The 21038-nt window shown below is 39.9% G+C and overlaps 3 protein-coding genes and 1 long non-coding RNA gene across 4 annotated transcripts; 2 read left to right on the top strand and 2 right to left on the bottom strand.

Moving 5' to 3' along the window:
- Positions 1-1057: 1057 nt before the first annotated feature.
- Positions 1058-6451, bottom strand: LOC145490888 (uncharacterized). The gene is made up of 3 exons (XR_014049737.1): positions 6219-6451; positions 4401-4481; positions 1058-1444 (listed from the first exon to the last, which is right to left on the bottom strand). It is a non-coding gene; the product is annotated as an uncharacterized LOC145490888 (long non-coding RNA).
- Positions 6452-6789: 338 nt separating this feature from the next.
- LOC145490913 (uncharacterized) lies at positions 6790-8328 on the bottom strand. The gene has a single exon (XM_081470029.1). The coding sequence runs from the start codon at positions 8100-8102 to the stop codon at positions 7098-7100; it is 1005 nt and encodes a 334-aa protein (XP_081326155.1). The 5' UTR covers positions 8103-8328; the 3' UTR covers positions 6790-7097.
- Positions 8329-9683: 1355 nt separating this feature from the next.
- On the top strand, positions 9684-11474 carry LOC145490490 (uncharacterized). Its single transcript, XM_081469598.1, has one exon. The coding sequence runs from the start codon at positions 9684-9686 to the stop codon at positions 11472-11474; it is 1791 nt and encodes a 596-aa protein (XP_081325724.1).
- A 66-nt stretch (positions 11475-11540) lies between these two features.
- LOC145490489 (uncharacterized) lies at positions 11541-14841 on the top strand. The gene is made up of 2 exons (XM_081469597.1): positions 11541-12792; positions 14798-14841. The coding sequence occupies exons 1-2, from the start codon at positions 11541-11543 to the stop codon at positions 14839-14841; spliced, it is 1296 nt and encodes a 431-aa protein (XP_081325723.1).
- Positions 14842-21038: the final 6197 nt, after the last annotated feature.

Raw genomic sequence — 21038 nt, 5'->3', positions numbered from 1 at the left:
TCATGCATTTTGATTAGCTTATTTAAACCAAGGAGGGTGGCCACAGTTAGTCATGCACAACTGTGACTGGGTTCTTAAAACAAAGATGAAAAGTTCTGTCACTCTTTTGTCCCTTAAATCTAGATCCAACAAAACTATTCACAGACAACCCAGTGATTTGTGGTTCATTTAGTAAAAAAAAGGGATGACATATTTTCTTCGGCCTTTGAGCTTGGGCTAATTTGAATAAGCTGTTGTAAATGTAGAACAATCAAAACAATTTCAGACTCATCCTCTATTTACTTAATTATTACTTATTAATACACCTGTGAAAGAAATACTCATAAAAATTAAAAAAATCTACAAAATAAATACTGATTTTCTCATTCTCTATTAACTTTCTGTAGAGGTCTTCATCATCACTGTCTTGTTCTTCTTGCCCTTCCTCTTGTTCTTCTTGATCCTCTTATCCTTCTTCTTCTTCTTCATCTTCTTCTAACTCCCCTTCCTCCTCATTGATCATATCATCTAATGCCTCTAGGTATGGTTTGGCCAGGCTATTAAAAATATGGAAAGGGATTTACTTCATTAATGGACACAACAATATTGTGGAAAACTGACACTTTCTGTGAAGGGACCCATTTCTTGAAACTTCCTGGCTACACAAGGGCTTGTCAACTTACAGGGACCGTTTTCAGGCTACTGTTTTGGGCCCAAAGCACCAAACTACCTAATGAAACTGAAATCAGATTTTAAAAAGAGCTTTGGAATTATAATCTAAAGTACAACAGGGGTAAGGGTGGTAAAGTCTGCATACGAGCCAAGCGGCCTACCAGGCCGGAGCTTATCCCGGTTTCCTTAGCATGAAGCGACTAGGAGTATTTCTACTCCCCCCTGGATGGGATGCTAGTTCATCACAGGGTTACCCCAGCACTAAATTCGCCGGTACCCATTTATACACCTGGGTGGAGAGAGGCACTGTGAGAGTAAAGTGCCTTGCCCATGCAAGAACACAACACAGTGTCCCTGGCCAGGGCTCGAACCTGGACCGCTCGATCCAGAGATGGGCGCACTAACCATGAGGCCACTGCGCCTCAAGAGTACAACAGTAATATTGCTGTAATTAAAATTATAAATAATTATGCATACTGCATTTCTACACCTAAATAAGAAAACCAACATGATGGAAATGGACTTCTCTATAAACTCACTTCCTTCAACTTAATGTCTGCTAATTTTTCATGCAAATAGCAAACCACCAGTTGTGATTGCAGTTACCCGTCTCATTCTATATAGCAATTTTTAATTTGGTTTCAAAATTAACTTGCATTTGGGTTTGCATCACTGTCCTCTGTCTTGCATCCTGAACTTTCTTTGTTGTGTTGTTTGTAATATTGTTACATGTAATACTGTGGTTCTGGTTTCAAGGCACTTCAATGAAAACTGTTCAGACATCACTTACTTCCTGTATGAGATGAAGTAATGAAGAACATGTCATTTTTGGTCTGGGACATTGATGGGGATTCCTGGACAGGCCCCAGAGGAGCTCCCATCTGCTTTAAAAATTATATCATTAGGCTAGCAAAACTTACCCAGTAGTGCCAGTCCCAAACCCCACATTAGAATTTAAAATCCTTAAAACTCATAGTCTTGTTGTTATTGGGATAAGATGTTCTAGGTTCCGAGCTACTGTGTCTGAAACACCTCACAAGATTAGAAGCCACAGATTTAAGAAAGCCATTCCCTAACAGGAACGTTTTATTTCACATATACGAGAAGCCTGGTGCAACAAGGCTCTAACCCAAGCAATTTTGCGAGGCCAACGTTTATTCTGTCCAGTGTTTGTCTGTCAATGGATGTTCTTTTCAGGGAAATGTCCAGGAAATGGACCATGTCATCTTCAAATTTGTTGACTGTAAAACATATCAGATTTATTTGGTTTGTCCATCAACAGCATATCTTCAAATAACGTCCATAAAACTAGTCATACATAAGGCCACTGTCAAGCATTTTATGAACAATATCACTTTTGAGTTCTGTCATGATAAAAAAAACCAATGGCCTAATGAAGAACCCAACAAAATGCCATCAATTTGCTTGTTGAGTGCTCTCTTAATTAATTTGGTGTTAATCAATTTATTGTCTCTAACTCCAAAGAAAACAATCTGAACAACTGTCAGGGCTTGCTGTCAGGACTTGCAAACTCCAATTCCTCTTAGAGTGAAGACAAGTTGTTTTCCTTCCATATCTACATGGGAGAGTACCATATGTGGGTGGACTGGTGGTGGTGGTGGTGTATCAAGTTGTGTTTGACAAAACCTTTTCATTTTTTATGTTTTCACATATAGCAATATAAAGGAACTGGTTTTTAACTGTTTAATAGCAAACCACTTTATATTTAAAAAGTGTCTGTTATTTTTAGTTAAAGTTAATTTGGTTAACACTTCCTTTCTATTTAAATGTATATTGCATGAAAACTGTGATCTGGTGGCCCTGGATGCAATTTGAGTTTTTCTGTAATTTTGAAAAGTCAAGCCCCACTGTTTGTTATTAATATTGTATCAAAAGGATAACACCATTCTTATCATGGTTATTGTATTGATTCCATTTCATCATTACTTAAGATGGCTCTGCAGTTATCCTGGGCACACTCACCCATGTCAAAGTTTGGGGCTTTGAAGTGTTGGCTAAGAAATTTTGGGAAATATTTTGTCTTTCACTCGGTGATAATGTTACTTAATTCCATTTACTGGGGACAATATTTTTATTCTTACTGGTGTTTGACTGGACCCCATTTTTTGAACAACAACACTACCAGTAAAAAACTTTTGCTGGGCAGGCATATTTTTACTCAATATTATTTCTGGAACCAACTTATTTTGACTTAATAAAAACCATGCCCAAGTTTCGGGGAAAACACTTGAGCAGAAGTTCAGAAGTATTATGGTCAAAGACATGTAAACTAAACTCTATCATTCACTGAAAGTTTCTATATAATTGACTCTCATTTCTGAAACAAGCCACGAACCCAAATTTTGTAAGAAGCTTGCCCCAGAGCTTGCTAAATCAAAGTGGCTAGTCGATTAGTGATCGTGCGAACCATAAAAAGCACTAATCCCTAGAACTCAAAACACTATAAAATGCTTGACAACCTCCTTGAATTTTCAAAGATGCATTTTGCAACAGTATTTGGAAAAACTTTTGTATCAAAGTCTTTTCACACAAATTGCACGGTACAGCAATATTTTGGCTACAAGTTCTACTGTTGTGACTGAAAAAGAAATGGGGCACTGTTGTCAGGATTGTAAGCTACCCCCTGACTGATCTCTGGTGAGGCAGAGAAAGAGTTTTGTTGTTCTATGATTACAAATACAAAATGGGTACTACAGGTACAGGCTGATCGAGCCATCTTTTTGCAGCTCCTTAACTCTTTGTCAATGGGAGGTTTTCGTTAATAATTAACCCATATTCTTTAGCTAATATTTCTACAAGTATTTACAGCACTGTAGCCTGTAATATCTCATTTGAAAGGGCATAAAATATACTTTATAGGAAAAAAAAACATTTGCCTTCATGGAAGCTAACATTACCTTGAAAATTTTTTTTTCAAACCATAGAATTAAATCTAAAAGTTAAAAAATGGTTGAAAAACCAAAAGTATTGTTAGAACACTCTATTTTCAGAATTAGTGTCAAAAGAGAGTATTTTCCCTGATCTATAACCAAATGTATCCCGAAAACCGAATTAAAACTGACCTGATCTTAAATTAACCACGATTTTTTTTCTGGACGTAAACAAGCATATAGCATTTCCGTTACTATGGAAACCCCCAGTCAGTCTCATGTTACGCGTCCCTAAATCAATATTCATTTTGCAACAAAAAGTTATCAAAGCAAAGCCTTTATTCACTAGGCAAGCACTTCTTGTTGACTGGCTTAATGGATACACAAGGATATTAAGCTATGCATCAAAGTGATACTGTACGATCACTTCTTCCTTAAGATTTTGAAACTCCATCTACTAAACACTCCCTGTGCTAAATTTTAAGCCTTCATACTGTAGCAGGGATGAAAAGGAATTAAAATTAGAAACTGGCTAATTTATCCAGGTTCGAAGAAGATGTGTTTTGAAAAATAATAGCCAAAACTATAAGTTGACTTTCTCTAACACATTTGGTTTGCAATGTTCTTCTTAGTATTGCTGGAGTACTTAGTGTACAAGAAAAAACTCATAAGCTAACCAGATATTGAAGCATAATATAAGGACATAAACCCTAAAATTCTTGAAAAAGTGTGGCCATTACGATTAAGACCCATTATGTAGAGGTAACAAAAAAATGAATTATTTTGGCAAGACACAACTCTAAAAAAGTTATCAACACATGGCAACTGATACATATAATAGTAAGAGCTGATGCTCACCTTCCCTAGTCCTTTCTCCACTAAGACTTTCTTTGGTTTGTGTATGTTTTCCCTCATCCAACCCATGATGATCATGCATTACTGCAAAAACAGAAATTCAAAGCATTATTATTAAACACAAAATCACACAAATGCAATTATATTTTAAGTTAGACTGACCGTTTTAAAATAACATACAGCCTTGTAGATTAAAAGCTGTTCCTCAGTAAAGGGACATTTAAAAGACAACGAAATTCAATCAGAAACAACTGCAAGAGTATGACTATCTTATCAAGACCTAGGTTTTTAAAGTCTAGACAATGAAACCAAAACTGACAATGAAACCAAAACAGAACAGATTGAATCTCTAGTGGCAAAGTTTGGCTGGTGAGAACTACATCATATTTACCAAGTGATAAAAGACATCCTTGAGAATAAAAATACAAGAAGATAAACAAACTGTTTTCCCCTTCTTCAATTGTTTTTACACATTAAAAGAACAAAAAACCCAAGTATCCAAAAACATGAATAAATTCTCCACAAGATAACAAGAATGGCAAAGTTCCTCACACAAGAGCTGACAAAAAGAGATAATGGCAATGCCATCTCATGAAGACATGACAAGGCATTGGCATGTATCCCTTTTATGTACTAATTGGACCAGCCGCATAGAAAAGGAAACCTAGGCAAGCACTTCTTGAAGCAGCCTCACATGATGACTGTATACACTGGGTGTCTACAAAACATTGCTTCATAACAAACAGCTTAAAGGAAGCCAGTCAACAACAGAGGAAAAGAAGAAAAGAAGGACAAACAACCGTGACATTTACTGGTGATTCCTTAGCACTACATTGCAAACCCATCAAGTGCAGAATTTTGCATTTATTCAATAGCATCCAAAACAAAATCATAACTCGTGGACACAAATTAAGACCTTAAAATCCAACAACTTGAGGAACGCTTTGATTGTATGTCATTTGGATTATTTTAGATTCTTTTGCATAAGTTGTTTTGTTATGTTGTTCCTTATGCTCAAAACGTCATTTATGCCTATCAAAGTTCATCAAAAAACTCTACCTTCCCGCCACCGCAAAATGTAATGTGGAGTGATAAAATAAATGAATAGTACTATTTATAAGAACTGGCAAAATAGGGTAGACTGGTACATCATATCTATTTTGCAAGCATGGTGACCTATTTTAATTTATTTTTAGAGACTGGTGCTTGGTAGGGAACATTCAGGGAAATGTATTGTACATTTGTTTTTATGATTGAGCCCAGGAGATTACTTCAAGCTTACTTTAAAATCTGTAGAAATCATTGTCAATATTGATAGATGCAAATAAATATCAGACAAAATAAAGGCTCGAAAGTTCAAACTGTCACAAGAATGGTAAACTTGATTTCTTGACATTGAACTAACCTCTAATTTCTTGAACTGTAACCAGTTTCAATCCTTGCAATCCTGCACTTTGTTTCGAAACTACTGTTTTTGTTTTGCTCTACAGCATTTTTTATCCAACTAAGCTGTATATTTGGTGGCATTTGGCGATACAAGGTGGTAATAAGCTGAGTGAAAATTTGCTCCCTCGGCATGACAGCGTTTCTTTATGCCCGTGACGGAGGCAGATCTTAATTGCAAAATGCAAAACACAACAGTGTGGACTATACAAACTAGTGCCAGCTTAGTTCGTGCCGCTTGAAAGCAACGCGACCAACAATTAACTTAGATTGCTGATGAACATGTCGAAATGGCTTCGTAAACTTGAGCCATTAATTACTCACTCCATTACTACAAACAACATAATACAACACACCACACTTCACAAAGCTTCTTACCAACAATATTAAGCTTCAAAGGCAGCTGTAAATGTGTTTCGGAACATGCAGAAAGATCAGACAAAACACCCTCACGATAAAAATCACAATCGATAGCTTTCACCTGGCAAACACCGTCCCGTCTCCTAGTAAAATAATCTCAGAAGACACGATCACAACGCATTTTCATTGGAAGAAACAACAACACATACAATTGGTCAAAAGGTGTTAGACATGTCTGCCAGGCAGGACGAAAGTGCAACGCTACATATAATATGGTTTATTGACCAAGCGTGAGGGCAAGATTGCTTGATATAAGCCAAGATCATTTGTGTGTTTATGAACCGAGACGCAGTCACGTACCCATATAACACGCAAAATAATAATAATAATAATAATAATAATAATAATAATAATAATAATAATAATAATAATAATAATAATAATAATAATTTTTTTTTTTAAAATTAAGAACTTTATTGAAATCTCCTTAGAAAACCTATTTACAAATCTTCACACATTCCACTATAATAATAAAAATAATGATAACAATAATAACTTTTTTAAAATTTTAGCGTCATTATGTATTTATTTAAACTTTCACTGTGATCTTCACGCGGATGTCTGTTAAACCTGTAAAACATGTTTCCGTATCTAATCATGATATCATGGTTACTACAACTAATACTAATACTACTATCATCATCATAACATTAATTAACATATTCCATACAAATTGGTATATACAAGGTAAAAGTAAGTAAAAGAAATAAACTATTAAAACCTATTTCAACAGTGTTTACATAATGGCTCCCTCCTGGGTTTCAACGTCAATATCGGTATATTACAAGGTAAAAGTAAATAAAAGAGATAAACTATTAAAACCTATTTCAACAGTGTTTACATAATGGCTCCCTCCTGGGTTTCAACGTCAATATCAATGTTCTTAAAGTCACAAAAGGCTTTCCTTCTAGCTCTTGAACCTCTTAGGCAGATTAGTGCGGATCTTAGTAAAGCGAAGGATGTCCTTGCTCTTATCCAGGAGATTGTTTTAGCATAATGTTCTCCTTTCTTGATGGAGATCAGCTGCGCCAGTCTGGAATGGTATTGCAGGCACTCGTTTCCCATGCCGCCTGTTGACGTGAAAATAAGGGGTGTAAAAGTTCCTTGTTCGATATCCAAAACCCTCCTCGCGTAAAGACGCTTCTTCTCGTTCTCATGATTACGGTATATCTGTTGGAGCTTTAGGTCCCTATACGAATCAGCATTAGGGTGACAAACCCTCACGTCAAAGAATGCTGATCGTTGGTTCTCCCAGAACCCGCGCGCATGAATATCTAATCTCGCATCTGGAGCTCGATTAGAACCTCTTCCCAGCTGTTCACCCGAGATGTCTTGCAGGACAGGCTCAATCTCAACATCGGTACAAACCATATTCAGGAGTTCGGCTTCTAAGTCCCTCAGCTCATTGTGACGTTGGGTAACGAACCCACCTCTCTTGCATATCATTGCGTGGTCCACTGTAAAAGCATCACCGCATACACAGGTGGAGGGGATATCATCGACCGGCCAATCGTAGCGCAGTTTGATTGCATCGCTGAACTCTCTCTTATTTAGATTGAAACCCATTTCACGAAGGGGGAGTACCGTCAGCCAAACAGATGACCCTTTTTCCGCAGCAAGGTCAAGTGCCCGTTGGACTTTCTGTGGGGCTACCCCTCTGATATGCTCTGCCCTGTCTTGGAGCACCGTTGCTCTCTCACTCCTCATTGCCTGTTGTAGTGGCTTGACCAAAGAATCATCCGGCATCTGATGGGATTGAGCCACGATCTGTTGGACCAGCGGGATGGTAACTTTGACGGAGGAGGATTGCTCAAGATTTGCGTCAAGACACGGGTTTGTCATGCCAAGCCCCCCTAGACGGACTGGCAGTGCTAGAATGTCCCTGTCCAGCCGAGTGCACCTATGCTCCGTAATTGCAGGGATGAGCCCCTTAGATATGGCATTCTCCAAAGGCTCCAATAATTCTTGAATATCAGGCAAAGTTCTCAAAAAATAGGTCCATCGGTGCTTGAGGCCAAAGGTGTAAGCAGCATAACACGCTTGAGGCTGAGAAAGAGCAAACTCTGCCAGCTTGATAATCTCGCTGACCCAGTTGGTCACCTTCTCGCTAACGTATTCCTCTAGATATTCCCGTGAACCTATCACCGCACCCAGATGTTTTTGTCCCTCTACCGTCACATTGACAGCCGTGTCCTTGAACACTTCTTTCACGCTTGCCTCTTTATCTGGCTTTGAGATAATCCAACATTTCTTGGGGTTGGGAAAATAGCCAAAGACTGGGCCAAGGCTGTTGAGGACATCCCACCATTTCTTGATTTCCAGTACAGAGCCAGCTCCACAGGCATCGTCAGCAAACCAGCACTGTTTAATACTGGACGCCGCCTGCAGGCTTGTGATCAGCGGCTGCACACTTAAGGCGTAGAGGGCCATAGCAAGTGGGTCACCCTGTGTTGTTCCTTCAGCTGAAATGATCTCTTTGCCGCCGGTAATAAACAAGCGTGCCGACTTCCTGTAAGTATTGATGATAATAATAATAATAATAATAATAATAATAATAATAATAATAATAATAATAGGGCATGGAGTAGGACAAGCTCACGCTTTAGCCTACTTCGGGAAATTGGACGCTCCCGCCCACCAGAGTCTAGGGTGGCACCTTTGGCAAGTGCTAGCAACCTCGCAGCCACCCTGCTCTGGGTTACGAGCACTACAAATATGAAAAGTCGTACTAGGAATAATTCATGCCGCATCGGTCGTCCCGCGGATCAACAAGGGCCGCGTCCCCCAGCGTCCCCACATCCGTGAAAATCAGTGAAAAACTATCCAAATATAAGGACTTGGAAATCGAAACAAGCCGAATGTGGGGCATGAGAACGGAAACGATACCAGTTATCATTGGAGCACTTGGAGCTATCAAAAAGGGACTAGGAACTTATCTTGGAAGAATTCCCGGCCAATTAAGCATCAGTGAACTACAAAAGATAACCTTGCTAGGTACAGCACACATTTTGAGGAGGGTGCTATCAAGCTAAAAACTGGCTATCCCCTAGTGCCCCAGGACCATGGTTTGGTCTCGGCCCTAAGGACTCTAAGCAAACATTACGTGAGGACGATAATAATAATAATAATAATAATAATAATAATAATAATAATAATAATAATAATAATAATAATTTATGGGCAGTGGGGTAGGACAGGTTGGTACCTTAGCCTACTACGGAAATATGGACACTCCTGCCCACCAGAGTCTGGGGTGACACCTTTGGCAAGTGTCAGCAACCCCTAAGCCACCCACGTTAGGGTCACAACAGGGGGCAGGAGGGGCTCCGTAGTCTTGGTCGACAGCCCACCTAGGAGAAGAGGACTCTGAAATACAAACTCCCCAGCTAGTGGGTCAAATAGTTGCTCTTCAAATTAATGGAGATGAATGATAAAGATGGAAATGTTAACGGCGTAAATGGGACCCATGCTACGAGTGAGGGTGTCACGCCCGGCAGGGTGACTGGGGGACAGCAGCCAGCACCAGGCCGTTATCCAGCCACTGCTAGAGCAAAATGGTCCAAGGATTTGAACAAACTTGTGATGAAGTGCTACATCAAGAGCAACCCTGGCACCAGAGGATATAGAAAACGAATGACTGCCATCTGGAGGGAGATTGGTGAGTTTGAGATCAGTGAACAGAGTTTAGCTGATCAAGCAAGAGCTATTAAAGTAAATGGTTGGTTGTCTGATATAGAGATCGAGGAACTTAAGAGAGAAGTGGATAGTAGAGGAGTAGTCTGTGATGAAGGAAGTGGATCCACTCATCTGACCAGTGAATTGGTAACAGAAACAGACAATGAGACTCAATCGGCAAGCAAGGGAAACATGTATAATGAGGCGGATGTAGGTGCAAGTCAGCAAAGCATGAGTAGGGACACAGAAGGACTCACAGATGAGGAAAACGAGATCTACAATAGGATCATGAGAGTGGTAAATGGGGAGGAAAGAGATCGGCTACCAGCACTGCGAAAGGTCAACAGAAAGAAGTTAAAGGCAGAGGTTAAGAAAGTAGATCAAGTACTGAAAAAAATGGCCCCGGAGGGAATAACTAACACCAATGACCTTATCTATGCTGGAGCTGTTGTTGTTACAGAAGAACTAGGTGTGAGGAATAAGAAAGGAACAAAACCAAAAGAGCCCTTATGGAAACGAAGATTAACAACACAAGTCAAAGAAATGAGACGGGATCTAAGTAGAGTGACAGCACTGTTGCATGGCAGAATGTTAAAAGAACACCACAAACGTGAGCTGGAGCGAAAGTACAAGATTGCTGAAATAGGCCTTAAACATGTCTCTGAAGATCTCAAACAAAGAACTACTGCCAAGGTTACAAAGATCCGAAGATACCAGAACAGAAACAAACAATTCCAGCAGAACAGATTGTTCGAGACAGACCAGAGAAAATTTTATACGGAACTAAGTGGAGACAAAATCTCATCTGATATGACACCTGATTCAGAAGAAGCCAAGCAATTTTGGGAGAGCATTTGGAGCATAGAGTCAACACATCATAAGGATGCAGAATGGTTAAAGAAGTTGAAAGAGGAAGTGGAGTTGCCACAGCAAGCTGAGTTGTCCATCACCATAGACATGGTGACACAGTTTCTCAGGAAAGTTCCGAACTGGAAGGCACCAGGACCAGACATGGTGCAGGGGTTTTGGTTGAAGAACTTTACAGGCCTACACCACAATATCGCAAATCAGCTTCAAGTATGCTTAGACTGTGGGAACGTTCCTGGGTGGATGACCAAGGGAAGAACTGTCCTTATAATGAAAGACCCAGAGAAAGGCACAGTAGCAGGAAATTACCGCCCCATAACCTGTTTACCTGTAATGTGGAAGTTGCTAACAGGGATAATATCTGACAAGCTCTACGAATTCCCGGATACCGAGAGCGTACTACCGGATGAGCAGAAAGGTTGCAGGAAAGGCTCCCAAGGAACCAATGACCAGCTCTTTATTGATAAAATGGTCCTACGAGAGGCCAAATCAAGAAAGAAGAATCTTGCAATGGGCTGGATTGATTATAAGAAGGCTTACGATATGATACCGCATTCCTGGATTCTTGAATGTCTAGAACTATTTGGTGCAGCTCAAAATGTTAAGACCTTACTGGAAAATTCCATGAATGGCTGGCAAACGGAACTTACATCAAACGGAGAAAGTCTTTGAAGTGTCTCCATCAAAAGGGGCATCTTCCAGGGTGATTCCCTATCCCCCCTCCTTTTTGTGGTCTCCATGATTCCGCTGTCCCTAGTTCTCAGAAAGTGCGAAGCGGGATACACATATGCCAACAAGACAAAGGTCAATCACCTTCTCTTTATGGATGATCTAAAGCTTTACGCCAGAAGTGAGTGCCAACTGGACTCACTGATACAATCAGTGAGAATATTCAGCAATGACATCGGTATGAAATTTGGCATTGAGAAGTGTGCTGTCTTGGTCATAAAACGTGGCAAACTGGCACAGACAGAAGGCATAACACTACCAGATGACACTACAGTAAGAGCAATGGAAGAAAGCGAAGGGTACAAGTATCTAGGAGTGCTTGAGGCCAGCGACATGCTTCATGACCAAATGAAGGACAAAATCAGGAAAGAATACTTACGACGCGTTAAAAAAGTTGCCCGCTCGAAGTTGAACGGTGGAAACTTGATACAAGCCATAAACACCTGGGCAGTGTCACTCGTTAGATATGCAGGAGGAATACTTGAATGGAGGAAACAAGAACTTCGGGACCTAGATCGCAGAACAAGAAAATTGCTAACCATGAATGGAGGGTTCCATCCACGGGACTGCGTGGCACGACTTTATGTGCCGAGGAAGGACGGAGGGAGAGGTTTGATATCCGTAGAGGATTGTGTCAATCAAGCAAAGGTATCGCTAGAATGTTATGTCCAAACAAGCGAGGAAGAACTGTTAAAAGCCGTCAGGAGGGATGGGGATGAGAATAGAGAAACAGCTGCCAACTTTAAAGCGAGGAGAAGAACTGAAAATATTCAAGACTGGAAAGAAAAGCCGTTATATGGACAGTTTGCAAGACAGGGTGAAGAACAAAGAAGTGAGGAAACATGGACCTGGTTAAAAGAAGGAAAGCTCAAGAGAGAAACAGAAGCTCTTATCATTGCTGCACAAGATCAAGCAATACGAACAAACTATATTAAAACGATGGTTGACAAGTCACAGAATGACCCGAAATGTAGGATCTGTAAGCAGGATAATGAGACCATTAGCCATATTGTAAGTTCGTGCTCGAAACTGGCACAAAAAGAATACAAAAGGAGACATGATAACGTGGCTAGAGCAATCCATTGGGACCTGTCAGGAAAATGTGGGTTTGAACGAAAGGAGAGATGGTATGACCATGTTCCAGACAGTGTGCTTGAAAATGAGGATTACAAACTTCTATGGGACTTCAGTGTGCGAACAGACCATGAAATAGGGGCTAGGAGACCGGATTTGGTGATCATTGACAAGAGAGACAAGAGCTGTCAGATTATAGATGTGGCAATTCCAGAGGATAATGGGGTGAGAGAGAAGGAAGATGAAAAAGTTGAAAAGTATCAAGATCTAGCAAGAGAAGTTCGAAAAATGTGGGGTGTGAGGACAAAGGTTATTCCAGTGGTAGTGGGAGCATTGGGATCAATACCACTGAGATTGAAGGACAATCTGAGAGCCATTGAGGTGGGCATTCCTGTTGGACTGATCCAGCGATGTGCATTGTTGGGGTCGGCAAGAATTCTTAGAAAGGTGCTGGAGATGTAGAAAGAAGAGAAAAAGCAAACAAGGGGTGTTTCTTGGCCTCCCTAGGCAACTTGTTGTTGCCCGGAGCCAATGACGAAACCAGCTTCAATATCATCAATAACTGTGCGAATCTTTAATAATAATAATAATAATAATAATAATAATAATAATGATAATAATAATAAAAACAACCACCAAATATGCAAAGAGAACCAAACAAATGGCACGAAATAAGACCCAAGAAAAATTAACAAAGCAGTGGGAGAACAAAGCCCTACATGGAAGATACCCAAAGAGAATAAAGGAGGCAGATGTTGACCACCACAAAACCAACCAGTGGCTCAAAAGCAGTGGACTGAAGGCAGAAACGGAAGGATTCATAATCGCAGCCCAAGACCAAAGCCTAGCTACCAGATCATACCACGCCAGCATTATCAAAGACGGTACTAGCCCCCTATGCAGGATGTGTAACAAATACGACGAAACAATTGACCATATCGTGTCTGGGTGTCCTGAACTTGCGAAAACAGAATATACCCACAGACACAATAAAGCAGCCGCGTATATACATTGGAAAGTCTGTCACAACTATAATATAAAGACATCAGAAAAGTGGTATGACCATGAGCCGCAAACAGTTACCGAAAACGAGGATGTCACGATATTATGGGACATGCCAATACACACAGACAGGAAAATAACAGCCAACAGACCCGATATAGTGATTAAAGACCACAAAACGAAAACCTGTAAATTTATTGACATGGCAGTACCATCAGACAGAAACACATCCGTGAAAGTCAGTGAAAAACTATCCAAATATAAGGACTTGGAAATCGAAACAAGCCGAATGTGGGGCATGAGAACGGAAACGATACCAGTTATCATTGGAGCACTTGGAGCTATCAAAAAGGGACTAGGAACTTATCTTGGAAGAATTCCCGGCCAATTAAGCATCAGTGAACTACAAAAGATAACCTTGCTAGGTACAGCGCACATTTTGAGGAGGGTGCTATCAAGCTAAAAACTGGCTATCCCCTAGTGCCCCAGGACCATGGTTTGGTCTCGGCCCTAAGGACTCTAAGCAAACATTACGTGAGGACGATAATAATAATAATAATAATAATAATAATAATAATAATAATAATAATAATAATAAGTTGAATTTTTTTTTCTTCATCCCGGCAAAAAATTGGTCAGCCTAAATTAAAGAAAACTGCTACATATGTATCCCTGTTAACTTTCTTTCTCAATCTTTTCACAGTCCGGTTGAGTTCAAACTCATTCCCAGAGTCTTCGTTCCCCTTGGCCAGCGTCGGAAAACGAGAGCTCTGGGATCAACCATTTTAAAATAACCGAATTCTGCCCGTCCGGTTTCACTGCGCAGTCTGCATGTATGGCGCACACCTGAAATGGTTGCTCCCAGAGCTGTTATTTTCCGACCGCTGGTCAAGGGAAACGAAGACTCTGGGAACGAGATTGGGTTGAGTTCTATACATCTTGGCGGATTTATGTGTTCACTAATTTGTTTGGCGAGCGCGGGTTGCCGTGGTTTTGTAGGGAGAAATTATCTTACGGGTTCCCTGAAACGCTCTCGTTAGCGGAATTTGGCATGCAGGGAGTTTGAATTTCCTTTGTACCAACTCAGTTTGCATTGAGGGTGGTGTAATTGAACATGCTGGTTGAAAAAAACTCGGCATGAAGACTGGAAAACTGCGGATATAAAGGCTTTCATTTTTCATCCTGTACAGTTTGTGACTTCCAACACAATATTAATTTCAATCTGTTTAGTTAACCATGTTTGCATCCCCCACCAGAATAGCCCTTTTCACGGTTAACTTTGCTCATTTGCATTACAATAAAATCTAGCATGTATGTGAGGCAATTTAGGGCTATTTTGTAATTTTAGCCCGAAATTGCCTCGCATCCACGTTGGATTACATTGTAATGCAAATGAGAAAAATTAACAGTGAAAAGGGCTATTCCCTCGAGGTACCTATTGTTAAGGACGTTCGCGCCCAAAATGTTCCCACGCACAGGATTTTAAAAAAAAAACTTGCGATGTAGTGAGGTAAGGACCAACTTTTGTCAAAATAGCTGGAAAAAAAAACAAACAAACAAACCAACAAAAAACGAAACGGGGGTTCACCGTGCTCGTTTTCAAAACAAGGCGCATTCAAGACCATGCGTTTTTAGACGCTTTTGTTATTTCTGAAGACGATCTTAGTTTACTATCACTGAGCAATGAAAGAAGCTACATTATAACACCCAACCACCTGAAATGAACGATATCATATGTCGTAGTATAGAAAAATAAGGCTTGAGTTGTATTAGTTAATTTTCTGATCATAATGAAAGGGGTATGAATGTTTCTCTCCTTGACCTAGAAGAAGGCTAACATGGGTTTCCCGTTCCTTGCTAGCTTCCTTCCCCCAGCCCAGCTCGTTTTATTGGGCATTAGGTAATTTGGAAAACAATCCTTCTTAAGGTTAACTGTAGTTACACCTATACTGTATACAGAACCAATCTCTCCCAGGTTTGGTCTGCGAACAGCTTTGTTGATCGCCTGTTGCGCTCACCATCATGACACTTTAAATATGTTTAATGAGAGTGAGATTGGACTTTAGCTTGCACACGTGCACCCTGCCTGCTACTATAAGTTCCAGAATCAGTACATTTATGATCGCTGCTCACCAACCTACCCATTGTAATGAAAATAAGAAAAGCGCCTTTCTTGTACGACAGTAACCGTTCACGTCTAGTTTCACCGGGAGAGTATTACCACTGACTGTTAAGAAGGTAAATCAGTATGAGGGCTGTGGCTACCGTTTCGTTTCCGGTTTATTTATATCCGGTTTAAGTCTCATCACGTCACGTGCCCCTTTGCACGTTGGCAAGATTAGTTCCTCTTGTTGTACCTTTGTCTACGTTGGCAACGGCAGTGCCTCTGGTTGCAAGTTGTGGGTCTGATGAAATTAAATCAGCTGACGACTACTACATGCAAGGGCTTTAATATTCAGTCAACTTTTTTAGGAACAGTGGAACTAGTGGAACTATGAAACGAAACACATTTTATGAACCGAGCAACGTCATGAAGCTGGTTGTACATTACTGTGGACTTTTGGGGCATAAGAGCATGGCGTGTAGGAACCGACCACTCAAATTTTCGTGGAAAATTAATTGCCTTCATTTTCTTTACACAAGTCAAGCAACAATTGCCATGAACGGAAAATGGGCTTTATTTTGGCAGGTTTGGTTTCCGGCTTTATTTATTGAGAAGTTTTTTTTGTAGGCACCCCGAAAACCACACAAAATGGGAAATTGAAACTCCAAATTTTGGGGATTACGGTATGTTTACTTAAAATTCGCACATTTAATGAAACGTCCAAATTCTTTCAGAATTACTGCATAGTGTTTTCCTCTTTTCACACAACTAAAAACTATTTGCTTATCTCAAACACAAGCAAAGTTATGACGTTTTTTCCTTATCCTCTAAAAACGTCTTTAGAAGATCGATTGAGTATTCTTCCCACGGGATTTGAGTCAAAGAACAGAAACTGTGCTTTTAAAATAGCTAGCACCATTTGGTCATGAAGGTGCCAGAACATCTTGAGGAAACCAGAAGGAATGACGGCAAAGATAAGAGACGCAGCGACAAGACAAGCATAGATAGTGAGGTTTCTGTTGTCTTTCGTATCTTCTGGAAGTTTCTGTGTTAGCGAGGAGAGCCAGACGTCAAGAGCAACTATCACTGCTGAGAAACGAAATAGGCCATATTAACCTATTAAACCTATTATAAACTTATCAAAAATGTATAAAAACATTCATTGGCTATAAAAAGTTAAAACTTTCGAGCTTTCGGCAGTGTCATGAATGCAACCTTCGATGGATAAAAAATGATAACTTCAAATATATACAAAAATAGGTGAGACTATGAAAAGAATAATCTTAAAATGAAAAAGGATATGAGTGTCAATAAACTAATTGGTCTTTTTTAAAGGATTACAGCCCTGATTGGCGGCCTTGAATTGTTATCTGCATGATTTATCGAAGTGGTGTGCGTTGATTCTAGGGTCTTGCGAATACGGAAAGAACCCTTGTCAATTACTTGAGAATCATTAAATACAGATATCAAACAGATCCTTGGCTGTGCCATGGGCAGTCCTGTTAGTCCTGTGGTTGCCAATTTATGTATGGAAACAGTCTAGGATATCGCCATCACGACAACTCCCTTTCAACTCAACTTTCTTCCATTTATCTCCAGCTGTGAAAAAAATACGAGCACGAGAAAACAAAAGTTTCGTGTTACATCCCTTTACATTCCAGCCTATAAAAAACCTGAGTAAAGGAAACAGGACCTATTCTTCTGTGTGGCTATTCCTACCTCCGATCAGGCGCTCTTTTTACTGCACCGCCGCGAACGAATAGAAAGCACGGTCGCAGGTTAAACTATTCTAGACCACTCGTGCTTACCATATGGTAAACTAGACCTTTTATGGTGCAACTTATTCTGATACCCAACAGCTCACGTATAGAGTCGTGTTGGTGCTTACTGAGAGCTCTGATGACAGCATTGGTACCCAAAGCAAGTGTACAACAATAGATAAGATTATCTTTCTGTGGCTCAGCTGACATTAGTATGAAAATGAAATGTCCCAATAACAATAGTTGAAGAAGGCGAGAAAATGAATAAAAAGCATTCGTGAATACAATAATCATGGGATCCTTTACCGAGAGAACATTATGACGTTTTTCCAAAGTGTTCAGCCTCAAAAGGTCCAGAGCACAGGAGCTTTTGAGGTACCTTTTAGGATATTGAACCGAAACAAATGAGACTTGTGATATTTGATGATCAACTCATTTATCGCTAATAAAAACAATGAAAGTTTAATGTATAGATTTAGAATAGGCCCTTTGCAGCTGGGGTCACGTGAGCAATTTTTTCCTAGAAAATTTTTATATTATGGGCTATAACTTAAAGAATGCCAGAAATGGAAAAAGCGCATCAAAATACCCAAATGGCCAAGTTTGAGGCCCCTGGAATTAAAGAGTAAGTTTATACGACAGTTTGAATTTCGGAAAATTTAGAGGATTTGTATGGAAAATGTTGCTGGAGGGCAAGGCCTTGCTCTCCAGCAACTTTTTCCATACAAATCTTCTTATTCTTTTAAAAATTCGGACCGTCATAAAATCTCTTTCTTTAATGATGGGGGCCTCAAACTTGGCCATTTTGATATTTTCGACATGCTTTTTCCATTTCTGGCATTCGCATTCGAGGTAATTAGCCTTGAATCTCAACAAAAATGCTGACATCAGCACTTTCCTGAAAAAAGAAAGAAAGGATATTTCTTCACAGATTTCCTTAGAATTCGCCTCTGCATATAGAAAAGCAAACACATTTATAAAGATCTTAAAACTACATGGTAAATGGTAACTTCAAAATCATTTTTGGTGTGTTTTTCAATAACAAAATCGCTGCAACAGCGTCTTTAGCGTCTCTGACAGCCTTCCTCTGGTTCAGCTAAAATACAGTCTAAACACCTTTTGCTCACAACCAGAAACTAATCACGTGTTGAATAGGCTTACCACTTCCATTTCATAACATAAAATGTAGGGGTAACCGCGCGTTTTTTAAAGTTATTATTTTTTAAAGTTTTAATGCTATTGATCTTTTTGAAAAACTTTTACGATGCCCGTTACATTTTTTCCTGTCACCTCCCCAGTAAGTAAAACATTTGTGTATCTCGCACTTGTTTTGCGCGCGCACTACGCCATCTACAGGTACATGTTTACAGTTGGATTTCAATCAGGAGCCATAATCGGGGACGGAGACCGTAAGCCCGCGCCATTTCTAGTATTGGGGTTGTCCCCATGATATGGGACAATAATTCTATTTTTAGAACAAATTGCGCCATCGCCTGCGGCACACGCGCGTACATGCTGCGAGGATTTTTGCGGATGTCGCGTGGGGGAAATGGCGTTCGAAATTCCTGAAATTTTTCATGTTTTTGGCCCACAACTCAACGCGTTTACGTCTGTTGGAATTTTGCTTAAGTATTTTCGTCGTAAGCTGCCCCAGTTCGAGGGAAGTAAGACAGTGTCGAACTTAGGTATGTTCCGCTGTAAGCTTATATATATCGCTGACCAAGTTGTGTTCCGACGGATGCTTCTTTTACATGAGCTGTACATTACTCCACTTTAAATTTCATATATGTTGAAGATTAACAGCTTTTCCATTACACAGCAAAAAACTAGCTGGATATATTTAGATATAGCAGAGCTTCAGGACTTCATAGTTTCCTAGCTCCTCTTGCCACACGCTTGCGAGGAATTTGTCAGTCTATCGCGACCGAAAAGTAAAACAAAATAATTGCTTGTTTGAGTTTCGCTTGAGTTGTAAGCAACGCTCGATGTTTCATCAAGGCACAACTGCTCAGTTTTATTCGTGCAAAATTCCAGTAAATTCTCTGTTGTCGATGAATGAGAGCGCCCGCCGATGCGTGTTTTGTACAGTCAGTAAACATGACAAATTGTACTTCCGCTGCACTTTCGTGTGAAAGCGTACATCGAACTCAAACAATAACTCTATAGTTTTTAAATATGTTTTACGATTGATAAATGTTTGAGAACATATTAAAAGCTAAGCTGAAAATATGTGAATAAAGCAGAAATAATCAGCAAAGTTACGATGACGCTTTCTTTAATCAACTTGGAATAACGATTTTGATTTTGTTGATCGAGTTATCAAAATTGCTTGTCTATTTTCATTTTCGCAGTGTAAAACTTCACTATGCTTATGTTGAAGAAACACACATGATGTTAGTAGCCTTTTTTGCGTTCGTGAAATTTGTTGCAGCATCTCAGCACAAAAGATAGCGAAAGAAATCTTTGTCAAGATTTGTTGACAATTGAAAACACCGACTCGGACTTGAAAGTGCACGAGCTGCACTATGCAAATGAGCTAATTGTACGCGTCAGACTTTCCTTTCAAAAACTTTTGCAAACTCACCAAACAAGCTGAAACAATAAGAAACCATCAAAACAGGTTTTGGTTATGATTAACCATTGTCTGAGAAACTCAAAAATTAACTCGATACCAGAGTAGAGAGTTTTCTTGCTATATTCTTAAGTCAGAACAAACGCAAAAACATACGCGTAAGCTTACAACTAGCGTGAGCAGATCTATTATTCATTCCCAGCGCGAGATTGAAGTCTTGTTTTCGACCCTGAAAAACCCACCTTTTCCGTTAGCTCAAAGCATAAAACTACATATAAGCGCCCTGGTTCGTATTCCCTGCCTTATTCCCTGCCATCGCTGTGAAAAATACGCAAGAGAATGTCTCAACTCTCACCATTTGATCACGCAACGTGACAACATCCACGCGAGAGCCCCCGACATGTGCGTGAATCCGCGCGGATATATGACGTCAGTGTGGCGCAATTTGTTCTAAAAATAGAAAAATTGTCCCATATCATAGGTGCGCGCGAATCCCGAGACTTACGGTCTCCGTCCCCGATTATGGCTCCTGATTTCAATATAATTTTCGACAAAGACAGCTAGTTTTTCAGCTGGAAGACGTTAACAGTTAGTGGTTCGCGATATGCTGATATTCTGTTGTTCCTGGTTTAAGTACAGGTACATTAAACTTGATTTGGTCACAGCAGGGGCGGGGCAGAAGACTCCTGAAATTTTCGTATAGGCATCATCCAACAAAAAATGACGTCACATCCGGTTTAAACTGCGCTTCGCGGCTCGTTTCACAAAGCGAGAAAATGGCGTTTCGATTACTCGTGGTTTCCCTCTATTTGTAAACCATCAGTTTCGTTTCATTTTATATTGAGTATGGAAGGATGTTGCAGACACATTACTTCGACTTTTGAAGCAAAAATTTCGGGAAAAGAGAAAAGTTTATTATTGTTTTGAAGCAAAATAACGGAGAGGCTTCCGTCATCGTCGGGCGAATTTTACACATTTGTAAAACTGGTGTTGTT

The sequence above is a fragment of the Orbicella franksi genome, chromosome 6, assembly GCF_964199315.1.
Source record: "Orbicella franksi chromosome 6, jaOrbFran1.1, whole genome shotgun sequence".
NCBI classification, from domain to species: domain Eukaryota; kingdom Metazoa; phylum Cnidaria; class Anthozoa; order Scleractinia; family Merulinidae; genus Orbicella; species Orbicella franksi.
This window is presented reverse-complemented; position numbering and strand designations above follow the sequence as displayed.